The sequence below is a fragment of the Rhamphochromis sp. 'chilingali' genome (genome assembly GCF_963969265.1).
Source record: "Rhamphochromis sp. 'chilingali' genome assembly, chromosome: 2".
Lineage (NCBI taxonomy): Eukaryota > Metazoa > Chordata > Actinopteri > Cichliformes > Cichlidae > Rhamphochromis > Rhamphochromis sp. 'chilingali'.
In genome coordinates this window covers 55,241,941-55,259,647 of record NC_137930.1, presented here as the reverse complement: position 1 = coordinate 55,259,647, position 17,707 = coordinate 55,241,941, and the positions used below count along the sequence as shown (strand labels likewise).

The 17,707-nt window shown below is 45.6% G+C and overlaps 1 protein-coding gene across 2 annotated transcripts; it reads right to left on the bottom strand.

The window, feature by feature from the left end:
* Positions 1 to 219: 219 nt before the first annotated feature.
* On the bottom strand, positions 220 to 17,352 carry sigirr (single immunoglobulin and toll-interleukin 1 receptor (TIR) domain). 2 transcript variants are annotated; one of them, XM_080867094.1, is made up of 9 exons: positions 17,104 to 17,352; positions 9,483 to 9,690; positions 9,264 to 9,391; positions 8,030 to 8,170; positions 7,798 to 7,941; positions 2,769 to 2,871; positions 2,413 to 2,563; positions 1,592 to 1,769; positions 220 to 660 (listed from the first exon to the last, which is right to left on the bottom strand). In XM_080867094.1, the coding sequence occupies exons 1-9, from the start codon at positions 17,171 to 17,173 to the stop codon at positions 491 to 493; spliced, it is 1,293 nt and encodes a 430-aa protein (XP_080723220.1). In that variant the 5' UTR covers positions 17,174 to 17,352; the 3' UTR covers positions 220 to 490. The 2 variants fall into 2 exon arrangements, with proteins under 2 accessions (XP_080723220.1, XP_080723221.1); XM_080867095.1 differs by lacking the exon at positions 17,104 to 17,352 and adding an exon at positions 9,922 to 10,044.
* Positions 17,353 to 17,707: the final 355 nt, after the last annotated feature.

Below are 17,707 nucleotides of genomic sequence, written 5' to 3'. Positions count from 1 at the left end.
CCTTCACCTGACTAGGAAAAAAAGCATATTCCCTGGATTCTCTGGACTGATATCTGATCTGTCATGTGTATGTTTTTATGTCTTTGCCAACTATTTGTTTACTGCCAACTATAAAAGGAAGATCGAGTGCTTATAAATTAAAAAAGAAAATCCTTAAGACACCGTCATTACACTGTCTTTTGTTGGAGACTAAAATAAAGATCAACAGGGTAAATTGGCAATTAATAAAATATTTATTGTACACACACTCTTAATTACACTTACTTCCCTGAAATACTTCAGACAATTTCTCACAAAGTATGTTACACATCAGTATGAAATGTAAAAATGCTAAAAATCATCTATGGCATGTAGAAACAGAAAGCAACACACTGATTTTAATAACACATTGTACAGAATGGAAACAGTTGGCTACACGATGGAGAAAACAAAGAAAAGACGTGCCGACAGCGATCTCTACAGAGCGTCGAGTTTTAGAAAGGAGTGTGAATCAGATGTCCTCAGCGACCAGGCAGTAGAAGTCTGAGCGTGCTGCGTAGTTGCGTGATCCCAGGTCCGAGATGTCGATGTCAGAGGGTTTTGGCTCAGCTGCTGAGCTGGTTGCAGCGGGGAGAACTGGAGCTTTGCAGGACAAAGCTTTGTAGACAGGGAGGCGAAGACCTGCGACACAGAGAGAAAGAGAGCGATGCAAAATGTCACTTTCCCCTTCTTTGGTTTGTATTGATTAAATTGTGTGGTGATTTTTTCTGTATGAGTGTACAAATAAAATATTTTTTTTACATTTTTACTGCAAAGTAAAAGGAAACTATTGCTTTGATTTTTTATAAAGACTTAAAATGGGTGCTCTCTGCTGGGCTCTGTCCAAAGTTACCATCACTTGAAAACCTCACCAGCACCAAAGCTTCAACATGAATAATTGTATGCTCAGCTCTTTGTGGCTAAGTGTAGCGGCTTTTTGAAAACTCATAAATCCAGACCTAGGACGAGTGTGTTTATTACTCTTTACCTTTGGACAGACCCAGCCAAGTTGTTTATGCCATCACAAAGTTAAACTAACCTAAGCCAAGCCAAGCCCACCATCATTTGACTGCAGCGTTTTGTAAATAGTTTTAATTCTTGCATCTAACTTCCTGCAAGAAAACAAACTAATGAACAGTTTTTAACTCTTAAGAACGAAATGAAAGCATTCTAATCAATAGTGAAATGAAAAGTAAATATGTGAAAGACCATTGTGATATAATGCCTTAGTTATGAAGTTAAGTATTAACTATAGCTTAGTCAGTATTTGTTTATTCAAATTGGGAACTAACTAAGTGAAATGAAGAGAGTTTCGACTCTGACGTGTTTTTTTTGGTTTTTTTTTAAGTCTTTCAGGTTGAGACTTGTATGAAGGCTGGAACATTTTATGTTGCACTCTTGTGACAACAAGTACAAGAACTGCTGAATAGTTGATGATTTGCATTATTGGATCAAAGTCATTAACAGGTGCTTGTTAAACATGTGAATGCTTGCCTCAGTATTTTTTCCAGATATTAAAATTTTAACATTTTTGTGTGTGTTTCTCACACAAAACCTAGACTGCACCTCTTACCCAGATCACCGGCAGGGTCCGTATCTGAACGGCAGTTCAGGTAGTCCGGCTGAAGGGTCAGCATCGGGTCTTTGTCATCCTCCAGCAATGTCTGAGGGTCACCAGCAGACTCCTTGTGGAAGACAACACTGCGAGGCATTGCTAAAGCTAGCTCTTTCCAGAAGACAGATGAAGGCGTCTGTGCAAACACAAGCACAAAGACACCAAATAACATTCATCCCAGCAAGCTGCTACAAAGTCAAACGAACCTTCTAAAGTGCAATGCTATAGTTTTCATTTCATTTTGAATTGATAAAGCTGCTCATTTTTGATATCAATAATGCATGATAGCAAAGTGAAAACAAAGATGTTTCAACTTTTATGAAAGACTGAGAAAAATATGTGAAAATGCATGACTGTGGCAGTCACTTTTACAAGCTAACTTAGTGGTAATTCAGATCTTCTTGGGGGGGGGGGGTCCTGTAAAATAAACACTAGCTTTATCACTATTATTATTCTAGCCTTGAACCTTCCAATAAACTTTTGAGAACGTAGAAGAACACAAAAATCTTCTGACTTGTAACTGACAGATTTCTATCTGCACTGTTACTCTCTGTTATTGTCTCCTCTTCCTGGTTTTCCCTGGTTTGAAGTGGGCAGTGCTACAGTTGAAAATGTAATGGCATGTACAAATGCAAACCAATCATTAAAATTCCCCACATTTTAAACCTAAACATCGTGACAACCAATCAAATCTACCACACCCACAGTGTCCTTCGGATAATGTCAGTCGAAACTATCCATCATATTAGCAAGGAAACAACATATGGCTGGAGTATTACCACAGAGTTGTGTCTCCAGGTAAGTATGGTGAGGCAGTGCTGGTGCTCACTAAGCTGCTGTTTGAACTCTGGCCTCATGCGCTTATACTGAGCATCCAACAAGATGAAGATGGGCTGCTGACACAACTCCAACAAGTGCAGGAGGCCTTGTCTAAAAAATACACAGAGCTCCAGTTAAACATAGGACACTGCATATTGGAGCAATTCTGCCCTCAAGTGGTACGATGTACTAATACACAAATTATTACATTTGCTTTCACACTTTCATAACTTGGCTGTTTGCTATATAAATTCAATATCATTTTTATTTATAAAGCAAAGTTTAAATAGTGATATTTCTGTGTATTCCGTCCTACCTGAAGTTACTGGAACACCAGTCCTGTTCAAGGTAAGCAAAAGAGAGCAGCACGATGAGGCGCCGAGAGCGACTCATGTTCATTAGGAGCTCTGCAGAAGGATCTGAAAACAGATGGTGCAATTAAAAAGGCAAAAATTAATGTTTTTTACACGAATCAGTGCAGAATATTAAGAACACTCTTACTGTTTCCATAAACATTAGGAGGGTAAGTAGCAGCCATGTGCTGCTACCTCTATAAAAGTAGAAGAGCTGCATCTCAGACTTTGCAGGCCTCAGTCAGCATATTAAAGGTTAAAGTTACAACAGCCCCTCCTTGAATCGCTACCTTATCGTGGTGGAGGGGTTTGTGTGTCACAGGGATCCCAGGGGCTATGTTGTCTGGGGGCTTTTGCCCCCTGGTAGGGTCTCCCATGGCAAATTGGCCCTGGGTGAGGGACCAGACAAAGAGCGATTCATAAGACCCTTATGAAAAGGACATCGAGGGAACAGTTTACCCTGCCCGGGATAGGGTTACCGAGGCCCCGCCCTGGAGCCAGGCCCGGGGAGGGTGCCCGAGGGCGAGCGTCTGGTGGCCGGGCCTTAGTCCATGGGGCCCGGCCGGGCACAGCCCGAAGAGGAGACATGGACCCATGCTCCCGCAGGCCCACCACCCGCAGGAGGCGCCATAGGGGTCGGGTGCATTGTGTGCCGGGTGGCGGCCAGGAGCGGAGGCCCTGGCGGACTGACCCCCGGCTGCCAAGACTGGCAATAGGGACATGGAATGTCACCTCTCTGGTGGGGAAGGAGCCTGAGTTAGTGCGTGAGGTTGAGAGGTACCGGCTAGATATAGTCGGGCTCACCTCTACGCATGGCTTGGGCTCTGGAACCAGTCTCCTGGAGAGAGGCTGGACTCTGTCTCAGTCTGGAGTTGCCCCTGGTGAGAGGCGGCGGGCTGGGGTGGGTATTCTAATATCCCCTCGGCTTGCTGCCGGTACGTTGGGGTTTTTCCCGGTGGACGAGAGGGTTTGTTCCCTGCGCCTTAGGGTCGGGGAACGGGTCCTGACTGTCATCTGCGCTTATGCGCCGAGTGGCAGTTCAGAGTACCCAGCCTTCTTAGAGTCCCTGGGGGGGGGGGGGGGGGGGGGGGGGGGGGGTGCTGGAGGGTGCTCCACCTGGAGACTCTGTTGTCCTGCTGGGAGACTTCAATGCTCACGTGGGTAACGACAGCGAGACCTGGAGGGGCGTGATTGGGAGGAACGGCCTCCCTGATCTGAACCCGAGTGGTGCTCTGTTATTGGACTTCTGTGCTAATCACAGTTTGGCCATAACGAACACCCTGTTCGAACATAAGAGTGTCCATAAGTGCACGTGGCACCAGGATGCTCTAGGCCGTAGGTCGATGATCGATTTTGTAATCGTATCAGCAGACCTGCGACCATATGTTCTGGACACTCGGGTAAAGAGAGGGGCTGAGCTGTCAACTGATCACCACCTGGTGGTGAGTTGGATCAGGTGGCGGGGGAAGACGCTGGACAGACCTGGTGCACGTCTAGCAGAGGCCCCAGTCCGCGAGATCTTCAACGCACACCTCCGGCAGAGCTTCAACAGCATTCCGAGGGAGACTGGGGACATTGAGTCCGAATGGACCATGTTCAGCGTCTCCATTGCCGAAGCTGCTGCATTGAGCTGCGGCCGCAAGGTGGTTGGTGCCTGCCGTGGTGGTAATCCCCGAACCAAATGGTGGACACCAGAGGTGAAGGGAGCCACCAGGCTGAAGAAGGAGTCCTATCGGGCTTGGTTAGCCTGTGGGACTCCGGAGGCAGCCGACAGGTATCGACAGGCCAAGCGGAATGCGGCTCGGGCAGTGGCTGAAGCAAAAACTCGAGTGTGGGAGGAGTTCGGAGAGGCCATGGAAAAAGACTTTCGGGCTGCCTCGAAGAGATTCTGGCAAACCGTCAGACGTCTCAGGAGGGGAAAGCGGTGCTCTACCTGCACTGTGTATAGTGCTGGCGGAGCGCTGCTGACGTCGACTGAGAAAATTGTCAGGCGGTGGAAGGAATACTTCGAGGACCTCCTTAATCCCACTGACACGTCTTCCGAGGAGGAAGCAGAGTCTGGGGATGAGGGGAATGACCCGCCAATTTCCGGGGGCGAGGTCACTGAGGCAGTTAAACAACTCCTTGGTGGCAGAGCCCCTGGTGTTGATGAGGTCCGCCCCGAGTTCCTGAAGGCTCTGGACGTTGTAGGGCTGTCCTGGTTGACACGCCTCTGCAATGTTGCGTGGAGATCAGGGGCAGTACCTGTGGACTGGCAGACCGGGGTGGTGGTCCCCATCTTCAAGAAAGGGGACCGGAGGGTGTGTTCCAACTACAGGGGGATCACACTCCTCAGCCTCCCTGGGAAAGTCTATGCCAGGGTGCTGGAAAGGAGAGTTCGTCCGTTAGTCGAACCTCGGATACAGGAGGAACAATGCGGTTTTCGTCCTGGTCGCGGAACACTGGACCAGCTCTTTATCCTCTCCAGGATACTTGAGGGTACATGGGAGTTTGCCCAACCAGTCTACATGTGTTTTGTGGACTTGGAGAAGGCATTCGACCGTGTCCCTCGGGGTGTCCTGTGGGAGGTGTTGCGGGAGTATGGGGTGTCTGGCCCATTGCTACGGGCCATTCGATCCCTATACAACCGTTGCAAGAGCTTGGTTCGCATTGCCGGCAATAAGTCAGACTCGTTCCCGGTGGGTGATGGGCTCCGCCAGGGCTGCCCTTTGTCTCCGGTTCTGTTCATAATTTTTATGGACAGGATTTCTAGGCGCAGCCAAGTGGCGGAGGGCTTTCGCTTTGGTGGCCTCAGAATCTCATCTCTGATTTTTGCAGATGATGTGGTTCTGTTGGCTTCATCGGGTGAGGGCCTCCAGCTCACACTGGAGCGGTTCGCAGCCGAGTGTGAAGCAGCGGGAATGAGGATCAGCACCTCCAAATCTGAGGCCATGGTTCTCAGCCGGAAAAGGGTGGAGTGCCCACTCCGGGTCGGGGATGAGTTCCTGCCCCAAGTGGAGGAGTTCAAGTATCTCGGGGTCTTGTTCGCGAGTGATGGGAGAAGGGAGCCGGAGATCGACAGACGGATTGGGGCTGCAGCTGCAGTAATGCGGACGCTGCACCGGTCCGTCGTGGTGAAGAGGGAGCTGAGTGTAAAAGCGAAGCTCTCAATTTACCGGTCGATCTACGTCCCTACCCTCACCTATGGCCACGAGCTGTGGGTAGTGACCGAAAGAACGAGATCGCGGATACAAGCGGCAGAAATGAGCTTCCTCCGAAGGGTGGCTGGCCTCTCCCTTAGAGATAGGGTGAGAAGTTCGGCCATCCGGGAGGGGCTCAGAGTAGAGCAGCTGCTGCTCCACATCGAAAGGAGCCAGCTGAGGTGGTTCGGGCATCTGACAAGGATGCCCCCTGGGCGCCTCCTGGGTGAGGTGTTCCAGGCATGTCCCACCGGGAGGAGGCCCCGGGGCAGACCCAGGACACGCTGGAGAGATTATATCTCTCGGCTTGCCTGGGAACGCCTTGGTATTCCCCCGGATAAGCTGGAGGAGGTGGCTGGGGAGAGGGAGGTCTGGGCCTCTTTGCTTAGGCTGCTGCCCCCGCGACCCGGCCCCGGACAAAGCGGATGAAAATGGATGGATGGATGGAGTTACAACAGTACAAATAGAAAAAGACTGACAAAGTGTGGCTTGTTTGGAATGTTTGAAAAGTTGCATCTTAGCAAACCACAAGACTTCTGGAACAATGATCTGTGACGGCCAAGACCAAAGTGGAAATGTTTGGCCATGACGCAAAGCACCAAATATAGTGAATACCAAACATAGCATATTAGCACAAACACCTCATACCAACTGTGAAGCACGGTGGTGACGGGCTGTGATTTGCGCTTGTTTTGCAGCTACAGAACCTGGGCACCTTGTGGTCTCTGAGTTGACCAATGGTGCTGGAGTTTAGTGACTAAGAGGCTGGCAAGGCTAGCACAGAGAGCTGACCAGTGGATTTGAACTCATAAACCTTTTCTGTTTCATTTCTAACATTTCTAACTATTGTAACACTGTATGGCCTGAGTGTAGTTAACCTCCTAAGACCCGAACTCTTCCATGGCATGCATTTTTAATTTCTCTTTGATATTTGGGCATACTGGGACCTGATGAGTGTAAAAACAAAGAATTGCCAGATTTTTTTTGTTTTACCTGATTTTTGTTCCTGACAAAAATGAGATGCACATATGAGGATATTTGTTTAAAATTTCAATAGAACAGTGGCAGTATAATGTCCTCGTAAGTGGATATCAGGCCCTTGTAGAGCAAAATTTTGTATTTTGGTCTAGACAACCCAAAACGTGATGTCCACATATGTGGACACCGGGTCCTAGGAGGTTAAAGATGAATTTGACTTCTTCAATTTCACACATTCCTGAAAGATGTGAACTCAGACAGTCAAAGACAGCTGTTATACATTAACTCTCACTCTGTCTACAGGTGTGACAGGCAATCTGACAGAGAGTGAGACCTATATTTTTGGTCTTTTTCTGACTGGGACAACTGATTTTCTATGGTTTATACAGAGTGCTGGCTTTCAGCACTTTAACCATATCTAGTCACATATGGGGCAATCTGTCTGAAAGCTAAAGCCTGGTATGAAATTGGGTCATGCAACAGGCACAGCGGTAAATATACAAGAGAAAGCTTGAAAAAGAAAAGAATAAAGGTGCTACAATGCCCCAGCTGTGCATAGACGAATACTCACAAACTTCAATGAACTAAAGCAACAAAGAGTGAGACGAAATTCTTGCACAACGATGTGAGAGACTGATAAACTTGTGAAGAAGTTATTGCTCTGATGTGGTTCTGAAAATTACTGATTCAGAGTGTCCTATAAAAATGATGTTTTTCATGATTGTTCATTTCAGTGGGTTACTTAAAATTATATATGCTGATCATGAAGCAGGCATGAATGAGGGAAGCAACACAGAAGCAATAGTAGAGCTGCAGTGTGGGAATATAATCATACCTGCACCAGGTAGTATATCGTTGTCATTGAGGTGCACTTTGTACCCATTTATATTTTCCAGGTGAGGTTTGAGTACGAAGTTGACAAACTTCCTGTCATAGTCATTATTCACATATGAGATATAGGCATCATATAATTTCCCATCTGAAAAGGTTCAGACACAAACATCCAGGTGTTGTTAATACAAAAATATCAGTGCGGCAACTTAATTTAAATTCAAGAGAGGTCTCACCATTGAGTTCATAGTCTCCATACGAGTTCTTGTACCAGAGTTTGATGTTCAGGTGGCACCTCGAGTAAATGACAGCAGCTAAAGCCAGGAACAGGAGGAGGATGACAGCTGCAATCACGGCACCTGTGTGACTGGGGCTGCCTGGACATAGATACCAGAAGCAAAAGGAAAATCAATGGAAATCAATGGAGAATATAAAGGTAATACTCCAATTAAAAGATTTTATATTATACAACATATATTGTGGCACAATTTTTAATATACAGCATAGACAGCAAGTAAACTTTTGGAGGAAAATCCAAGATAAAAAAAAAAGCACAGTTTTTTCAATTTAAATGATTAAAGATGTATGCTATATAATTATTCCACCCCGGAAAAAGAACAGCTCAAAGAATTAAAAGAACAAAATTACCATTATATTTATAGAGTATATGTGAATGTCTGACCACAACTGCACAGAAATAGTTTCTTTCCCAGTCTTTGTTTTTTTTTTAAAATAACAATAATGTATACTTTATTGATCCCCGTGGGGAAATTCCTCTCTGCATTTAATCCATTCACCCAGTGAAGCAATGGGCAGCCATTAGGCACCCGGGGAGCAGTGTGTAAGGATGATACCTTGCTCAGGGGTACCTTAGCGTAGCCTTTCAGTGGATTTGAACCCCCGACCTACTAATCATGGGGGCACCACTCTACCTACTGAGCTATCCCTGCCCCATTTTTTTATTTTATTCTTACCATGTAAAAAAAAGTAGTTACTGCTCACATAATATGTGACTATAGTGCTTTAAAGCATCAGTCTGGACCTGAACTAACTCATTATCAAAAATTATTCAATCAAGACAGAGCTACACAAGCATATCAAGTCAGATTCCTGTGTTTGTTGAGTTTGATGGTCCTGTGTAAGCACTTTAGTTAGTCTTTAATATTTAAGTTTGCAGGGAAAGGGCTGAAAATATAGTGTACGCTTAAACTAACTTCTTTTAGCTGCCGACTGTGTCCAGAGCAGTACATGCAAAGCCTAATGCCATCCACTGGAAGTAAGCCACTGACTGTGGATCAAAATTTCAAAGAACCCCATTTAAAAGAAAACACCCTTAGCTGAGTAGATGGAATTTCTCCGTTAAATAGTTAGTATTTAAAGAATATGTTTAAATATGGAAAATAGACCCATTATGTATCCTGAATAGCCTCAACTCCTATTTGAGAAACTTGTTTGTTTTTTTATTTTTACCTAGATTCTTCAGACTGAAGTCAGCAGAAATGTTCCTCACTGTGCAGCTGTACAGCCCAAAATCTTCCAGCTCTCTGAGGGTGATCACTAGGAAGCTATTTACCATCAGCTGGTTGGCACCGGGGGACCTGATATAGTTAGACAGAAGATTAAGCACAGGTCTAAACACAGGTACATTATTAACTTTCGCCAAGCTAATATTCAACGGCTTCAAATCACCATGATGATGTGTTCAGCGAGGAAAGTGTGTGGTTATTGAGGGGATGACCATCTTTACTCCACTGCAACGTGGTGTCACATTGCTTCTCTGCTGGGTCCCAGAAGAGGAGAGCAGTGCAGTTCAGTTTCACAGTGGATCCCACATTTTCCCAGAGTGTTGTCGAGCCCCCGTTAGGTTTAAATTCTGGAGCCTTGGAGCACTGAGACTCTGTGTAAAGACACACAGCTGTTATCCATGTTCACTGCAAGATCTCCAGACAATAGGGGCCTTCATGCCAGGTAGCACCTGAGCCTGTTACTAGAAGGCATGCTGAAACAAAATACCTGTTTGCAGGTATATTCATTCAATTAACCCCTTCAAATCCACACACAAACTCTACAGCAGCTCATTGATTTCGAAATAACTTAATTACTCTAGCACACTGAAACATTACTTTACCTTTAACTAGGAGACGCACAGTAAATGTGACCGTGCTGTTGCTCTGTTGCATACAGGTGTAATTTCCTTGGTCTTCCAAATTTAGGCTATTAAAGTCCAGGTAGATTTTGCTCTCATTTGTAGGGAGCTCGTATCAGAACAAATGACCAGACATCCTCCAGCTTCTGTCTCCTGAGGGGCACCAGACAGGGATGCCCACTCTCCCCCTCACTTTTTGCAATTTTTATCGAACCTCTAGCAGCAGCATTTAGACAGGCTACAACAATTAAGGGCATAAAATGTAAGAACATAGAACATAAAATCAGTCTCTATGCGGATGATGTGTTGCTTTTTCTGCAAAACACACAAACCAACCTCTCTGAGGTAATTACTTTAATAAACTGGTTTTCAAGAGTTTCAGATTATTCAATTAACTGGCCAAAATCTACAGTTCTCCCCATTAACTGCTCCTTCCATAATTCTTCCTCTGCCCCACTGCAATCCGGAAATATTAAATATTTAGGTATTAATATCTCTCCTAAGCTTTCAGACTTAACTAAACTAAACCACATCCCACTTCTAAAGAAAGTAGAAGGCGATCTGACTAGATGGAAATCTTTACCCATATCACTCATGGGAAGGGTCGCCACTATAAAAATGATGATCTTGCCAAAAATAAATTACTTATTTTTGATGATCCCTAACAAACCATCACAAGATTGGTTCAGATCTCTGGATTCATATATTTCCAAATTCCTTTGGAAAGATAAACCCCCGCGTATTAGCTTAAAAACGCTACAAAGAACCAAGGATAGAGGAGGATTAGATCTGCCTAATTTTCACCAATACTTCTTAGCCAACAGGCTTCAGTTCATCTCAGAATGGTTAAAACATACCTTCTTAGTTGAGCCCTGGCTAGATGTTGAACAGGCACTATGCAAGGATCTAGAGATTTCAGACCTACCATTTATTAGCTCAAACATCAAAAGACATGAATGCTTTAAAAGTATCAACATCAGCTTTTCTCTAACAGCATGGTGGGAGTTTCTAAAAATAACGGAGTCTTCATTAATCCCATGCAAACGTACACCTATCTGGAATAACCCTGACATATTACAAAACAATAATATGATTAATTTCCCAGAATGGAGTTGTAAAGGAATTAAATACTTAGAACATATATTAGAGGGAACAGAATTTATTCCATTTGACAGACTAGTTGAACAATATGGGATCAACAAGACAAGGTTTTTAGAATATCAACAAATTAAATCCATAGTAAAAAAGAAATTTAACCTCAGTCAAGTTGAATTACAAACACCACTAAGTGCGGCACATTTTCTTACTCTTAAATCCCCCAAATTATTATCTAAAATATACAGAACACTTTCTAAATTAGATGAATCAATATCCCTTCCTACTGCAAAGTGGGAAGCAGATTTATCAGTCAACCTAGACCAAAACTTCTGGTCTCAGATTTGCTTAAAAACTTTTAAATTAATTAAAAATCCCAGTCTGCAATTAATACAATACAAAATACTTCATAGAGTGCACTATACAGGTCATCGGATGTTCAAGATGGGCTTTACATCTTCCAACAACTGCTCACACTGTCAAGGCAATACACCAGACAATTACATCCACGCTCTTTGGTTCTGTCCACCAGTGCAAAAGTTTTGGCGCGAGATATGTGAAGACTTATCAAAGTGTCTGAAATGTAACATTCCAACCTCCCCCTTAGTGTGTTTGTTGGGCAGCTTAGATAATGTCACTTCAGAAAAGAATATAGCCCATATGATCTTCACTGCCCTATGCATAGCCAAGAAAACAGTCCTCATGAACTGGAAAAATAAAAATAATCTTAATTCTAACCAATATAGAAATTATCTATTAGATTACATTAGTCTTGACACAGCCTCTGCCACCACATTAGATCAATTGCTCTGGGCCCCTTTTATCAGCTCCATCACCTAGTGGGGGTGGGGGGTCATAGTTTGGTCCCGCCTTCACTGTTGTGATTGGTGAGGGGGTAGGGACAGGCTTAGGGCGTCGGGGGGTTCCCCGGAGGCATCTTCCTTGGGGGGCTCAACCCGGGGTAGCGGTCACGTCCGGTTGAGGGCTCTGTTGGCTCTCAGGTGACTGTTTCCTCGCGGCTGCGTGCAGCGGGGCTAGGGGAGGGTCTGTGCTGACGGACGTGGGTTACTGACCTGGCAACCTGGCTGCCCCTGGGTGGGTCCGGGATGGGCGTGAGGTTTTGGGGGCGCTCCGTCTCTGGGCTGGGGCCCGGGCCGGGCCTCGGGGGCTCGGGTCCTGGTTGGTGTGTTGCCGGGGTTGTGGGCGGGTGGGTGCATGGGGGCCCGGCCCTGGAGCAGGGTGCCGCCGGTGCATCGAGCCGCCTGGGGGGCTCTTCAACTGGTGGGGGGGATGGTCACATCTTGCAGGAGCTTTCTTCTCTCAGGAACTCTCTGCAGGAGGGGGAGATACAGGAGAGGTGGAGGAAGATCTCAGCCTGGGCGTTTACCGTCTTATGTAGTCTGGAAGATGTGTGGTTGGTGGGGTGGGTGCAGTTTTCTCTGTGGTGGGGTTGGGTGGACTGTCCAGGGCTCTGTGGAGCCGGGGGGCGCTACTGCACTGGGCCCCGGTCTGATGGGCCTGGGCCCCCCTTCCCTGGCGGGTCGCGGAGGGTGGGAGTGCCTACTGGGGTCAGCGGGGGAGCTGGCCCCAGGGAGGGGTTACCTGCCCCTCCCTTCCTTCCCTCCCCATCTCCAGCTGCCTCCCTCTTCCCGCTCCTCCACAACCACCCACACATGCAGGGCCTTGGAGTGGGGGTATGTCACCAGGGTGCAGAGGAGGCTACCCCCCCCCCCCCCCCCCCCTGTCCCCTTCTGGCTGCCTCTGCCTCAATTTTATCCCACAACTTAGACATTCACATTATTCACACTCTCATTACACATACATATAGGATCTTGGGGGTGGGCACAATCACGGAGTCCAAATCACCATCAGGGTGTATACCTCACCCCTGACGTCGTTGCCCACCTCTCAATTTTAAATACACTTAGTCATTGAGGGTTAGCAGGAGGGACTATGCGCTTACCTGCTGCTCCTTGGCAGGTAGCTCCATGCCCTCCTGGGTTTTAATTGCACCTTAGAACACATATGCATCAACACTACAATGAGCGGGTGGAGGGAGGTTTGGAGTCTTCTCCCACCCCCATTCTCTGCGGCCTGCTGGAGCGGGAGGGCTAGTAGGAGGAGTTGGCCGTCCGACTGCGGTCTGGGGTGTGGGGCCTCCCTGCTGCTGCGGAGTCGGGGTGGTCTGCCTCTCCCCACCGCAGGGAAAAGGGTAACACCACCTGGGTCTGGGTGCAATTCCCCCCTCCAGGGGCAAGGGTACCTAGACCTGGTTTGTAGAGTACGCTTGGGGAGTGTGATTGTGTGTACAGCGTCTCTTTATGTCTGTCTCCACGTTGGTTGAGTGTGGAGTGAGTGCATATGAGAGCATGAGGGTGGGAATGGATGTTTGTGTCTGTGTGTGCCTGTATGTCTGTGTCTATATGTCAGGTTGGGTATCAGACGCCACCTCTCTGGGGACACCTCAGGCCCTCCAAGGTTTGGAGGCCTATCTCCACCCACCACCACTTCCCCTGCCGGTGGCGGACTCCCTCAGGTGTCGGTGTGTTGGTGGTTCTTTGTGTCTGGGGGTGGGCGTCCGGGTGCACACCGGCTCACTCCTTGGCGGCCGCTTGTCGGGGCCTGGGGCCTGGGGCTCGCTCGGGCCCCTTTGGAGGTGGGGTGCCCCCGGCCTCTCGGCCTGGGGCTCGGTCACTCAGGCGCAGCTGGGGGCCGGCGGAGCTCACGGGCGCGTCACTGCAACTCCCCCTGACTTCTGCTCCGCGGCTGCTGGGCGAGCCCTCATCTGGGACTCTCCTCAGCTCTTACTGGGACAGTGGCGCGGCTGCCCCTCTGTTGGTCTTCCATGGTCTCTTGTGTTCTGGGGGCCTCTGGATGTCTGGAGTTTTGATCTCCTCCATACCCGCTTCACACCCTGGAGGACGGGGCTGTGGCCCCCCCACACTCCCTAGCAGATCATTACATGGAGAAACCTTTGGAATGCAAGCATGCTGATCCACACAGGTATGCACACATGGGTATTCACAGACGCGGACTAAAGCTTTCTTGGCTGCTGCCTCAAAGCACACTGTGCGCTGTCTATCTTGCGTGCTGCACAATATCGTTTATTACTTAGTAAATACTGATATCTATGACTAGCTAGTTTATTGTGATGGTGCTTTGTTTTCTCTATTATTATGTTGCTCTTTGTTGTTTGCTGTCTCCTCTGTTTGTTTTTGTTTGTTTGTTTGTTTGTTTGTTTTTTCTCCATACAGGTGACCCAGGAGTTTTTTTTTTTTTTCTCTCTCTTCCCCCCCCTTCTCACCGTCTCTTCTCCCCTTTGGTTTTCTTTCTTTCTCTCCCCCTCTCTCTCTCATTCATTCCCCCTGTCCTATTTATTAAAAAAAAAAAAAAAAAAAAAATGACAAAGGATGAACTGAAGCTCTGCCATCACGTAATGTCGCATACTGCTGTTTCTGATGTCATTTAAAGGGAAAAAACAAAAACAAAAAAAAAACATACATTTGCTGGCCGGCTTGCCGAAACGGGAGTGTGGGAGTTGCTTCTATTCACCGTTTAATGGTCACACTTAACGACCGCTTTCACAATTGCTCGAGTGTCCTGGAGAGGATATGCTGCTGTAGGTAAACAAGCAAATTGTATAGAAGAAAAGCTTCTTAAAAAACTGCAATTTGTTTTTTGTGGGATGGCAGTGATTGACCACTGTGGACTGAACCCAAAACATTTGGTCTCCAGAGCAATAAAAGGATGAAAGATTTTTTATTTTACGTTTTTTCCATCTTAAAAAAAATGTATTTCAGAGATAAATGGTGCCTGACGTGTCCTGATGACGAATTCCACTTATCTTTGTATCCCTAATTTTTAAATATGTCAACATTTATGAAATGCAATAAGACAAAACTGTGCAGACAGTAATTGTTCCCCTGAAAAGGAAGTTTAAAACTCATCTCTTTGACTTCCAGGTGTTTACTTACATTCTCATCAGGCTGAAAACGTCTGTTCTTCACATTAAAATTTCACTTTGCTTCTCAAAAAAAAAAAAAAAAAAAAAAAGGTTTAAATTCTGGAGCCTTGGAGCACTGAGACTCTGTGTAAAGACACACAGCTGTTATCCATGTTCACTGCAAGATCTCCAGACAATAGGGGCCTTCATGCCAGGTAGCACCTGAGCCTGTTACTAGAAGGCATGCTGAAACAAAATACCTGTTTGCAGGTATATCCATTCAATTAACCCCTTCAAATCCACACACAAACTCTACAGCAGCTCATTGATTTCGAAATAACTTAATTACTCTAGCACACTGAAACATTACTTTACCTTTAACTAGGAGACGCACAGTAAATGTGACCGTGCTGTTGCTCTGTTGCATACAGGTGTAATTTCCTTGGTCTTCCAAATTTAGGCTATTAAAGTCCAGGTAGATTTTGCTCTCATTTGTAGGGAGCTGCACGCAGTCCTTTTGCCAGGTCAGCTGTGTTTGAGATGTGCTCTGAACAATCTTCAGAGGGCACTGTAGTTGATATGGATGCCCGACAAATGCCGCCTGTTCTTTAAACCTACTCTCATCCACGCAAGTTTGACCTTCGTAGAGAAGAAATACAGAGGTTTACTTAGGACAGAGTATTCAGTCTGTGTCAGTGCATTCATATCCCTAAGATAAAATCTGTAGGCTACACCTCAAAGTATTGAAAGACTTAATATTTATATTTACATCTAGATTCAATTAATTTTATGAATCCCCAAAAGGGCAGTTAGTTTGCATCTTACCCAGACAACCTATTTAACAGTCAAATTCACACAGCCTACACTCTTTAAACACTACTCACAAACATTGTTCCAGTAGAAGACACAGATCAACAAACAATGAAGTTAAATAAAAAATATTAATAAAATAAATTAATAGATTAACAAGGAGAACTGTTTAAAAACTAGCAATCATGGAAAAATTAATCTAAATGATCCTGTCAGGGTTAAGTGATCAAATAGCCGAGGGAATTGAGGATTTTTGAGGAACCATTTGTTCTATACTGGACATAGCAGTGACTTGAGAGCAGCTTCCTGAAATGAGACCACAAAGCATACAAAACATGATCAGGATGGTCAATACTGTTTTTTTTCCTCCTTTATCCCCTGTTTTTTCCTGATCAGGTATCATGTTATGTAAGGTAACATGACACCACGCACTGTTGCATCACTAAAAACTGAATCAGATGCCCAACAATCTAGTATGAATGGGATTTATGTTATTTTGGCCCATAAACAAACCACAATGTAATAAGGCTACAGTATTAGCACAAATCTACCCCTGATGCATGCGGTATGATCAAATGGATGCAGGCCAAAATCCCCCGAAACTGGCTTTACTTCCTTTTAAAGAAACATTTTGCATACAGTCTGTGCATACAAGCAGCTTGCACAGACTCTGTGGAGCGACGCGACACTGTGTAGTTTTTAGGGCCTGGAGTAAGAGGTTAATGATGTATGAAGGTGAAGTTGTTTACACTTTCACCCATGAAGACGATGAGCAAAGGAGTGTTTCCCTGACTTAGATTATAATAGATTCAAACAATAATAATAATAATAATCAAGAAAAACACCAGTGTAAACAAATGAGCCTTACCAAATTAAACACATCGGATAAACTAATGTCAGCTGCTGCTCTATTAAATCCTAACCTGTCGGTCAAGTTGGTCAGCGCATGCGCACATTGTGACGTTAAGGAAAAACCAACAAATATTCGCTCCTCCTTTTGACTTTTCCTCCTTTTCTTCTCTTTTTTTCTTTCAACCCGTCCGGGTCTAAAGTCCGTTTCTGGTCTTGTTGCCGGGCAACAGCATGTGACTGCGTGACAGTGACATGCGTGCACGCAATGACCACATGTGCATTGACCTGGTTGTTTAGCATACTCATCAGCATCTATGACCGCGATAAATAGTTTATAATAAAAACGCATCCACAATGAATACATTGAATACAGCCACAGCTCCCAGCTGTGGAGCTGTTAAGCAGGTGCTCCAAGCAAACTCTAAACCTGCCCTTAAAAAGTGATAAGTAAATAACACCCTTACCGACTGCGAGTAAACCTCTGTCCCATAACCCGGAGCACATCAAAGTGAAAGCCACTAAAATCACAGCCATGAGCGGGCAGCTGTTTCCCTCTTCCTCCGTCCTCAGGTGAACACTGAACCGAGTGCAGAGTTTTCTGTTTAACTACATCACTAAACCACAACTTTCCTGGCTTATTATATGGTTACAAACAGAGTCGAGGCGGATATGCAAACGACAGCCTTGCGGTTCACTAACTGCACCTGGAAAAACCTGAAGCTCTCCTGCCGATTGGCTGGCCCTTGGTCATGTGATGCACACACCGACTTTTACCTGCCTTGCACTTTAACTTCCTGTACAGGAAGAAAACTGGCTAAAAAGGGATGTATGTGAATACTGTAACAGAGAGAACAACCAAAATGGTTTATTGTCAACTTTTTATTTTAGTATTGCTGTTTAGATGTATGACACCTAATATACAGGCGCCATCTGGGCCCGAGAAGCTCTGGCAATAGAGATTATGAATCTCTAGATTTTGAATGCCTGGTAAAATAGAAATGAATAAACACCTACATAATATTAGTTGTTTATTAACAAAGGGTTTGTAAAAGGTGCGTTGAATTACTT

What these genes read in the sequence shown, in the direction of transcription:
- sigirr (XM_080867094.1), bottom strand. Translation starts at nt 17,173, where the DNA reads ATGGCTGTGATTTTAGTGGCTTTCACTTTGATGTGCTCCGGGTTATGG. An exon ending in TCGCTGAACACATCATCATG is followed by an intron (nt 9,392 to 9,482) that starts GTGATTTGAAGC and finishes TAACTATATCAG; the next exon opens with GTCCCCCGGTGCCAACCAGC. An exon ending in TGGTGTTCCAGTAACTTCAG is followed by an intron (nt 2,564 to 2,768) that starts GTAGGACGGAAT and finishes TGTATTTTTTAG; the next exon opens with ACAAGGCCTCCTGCACTTGT.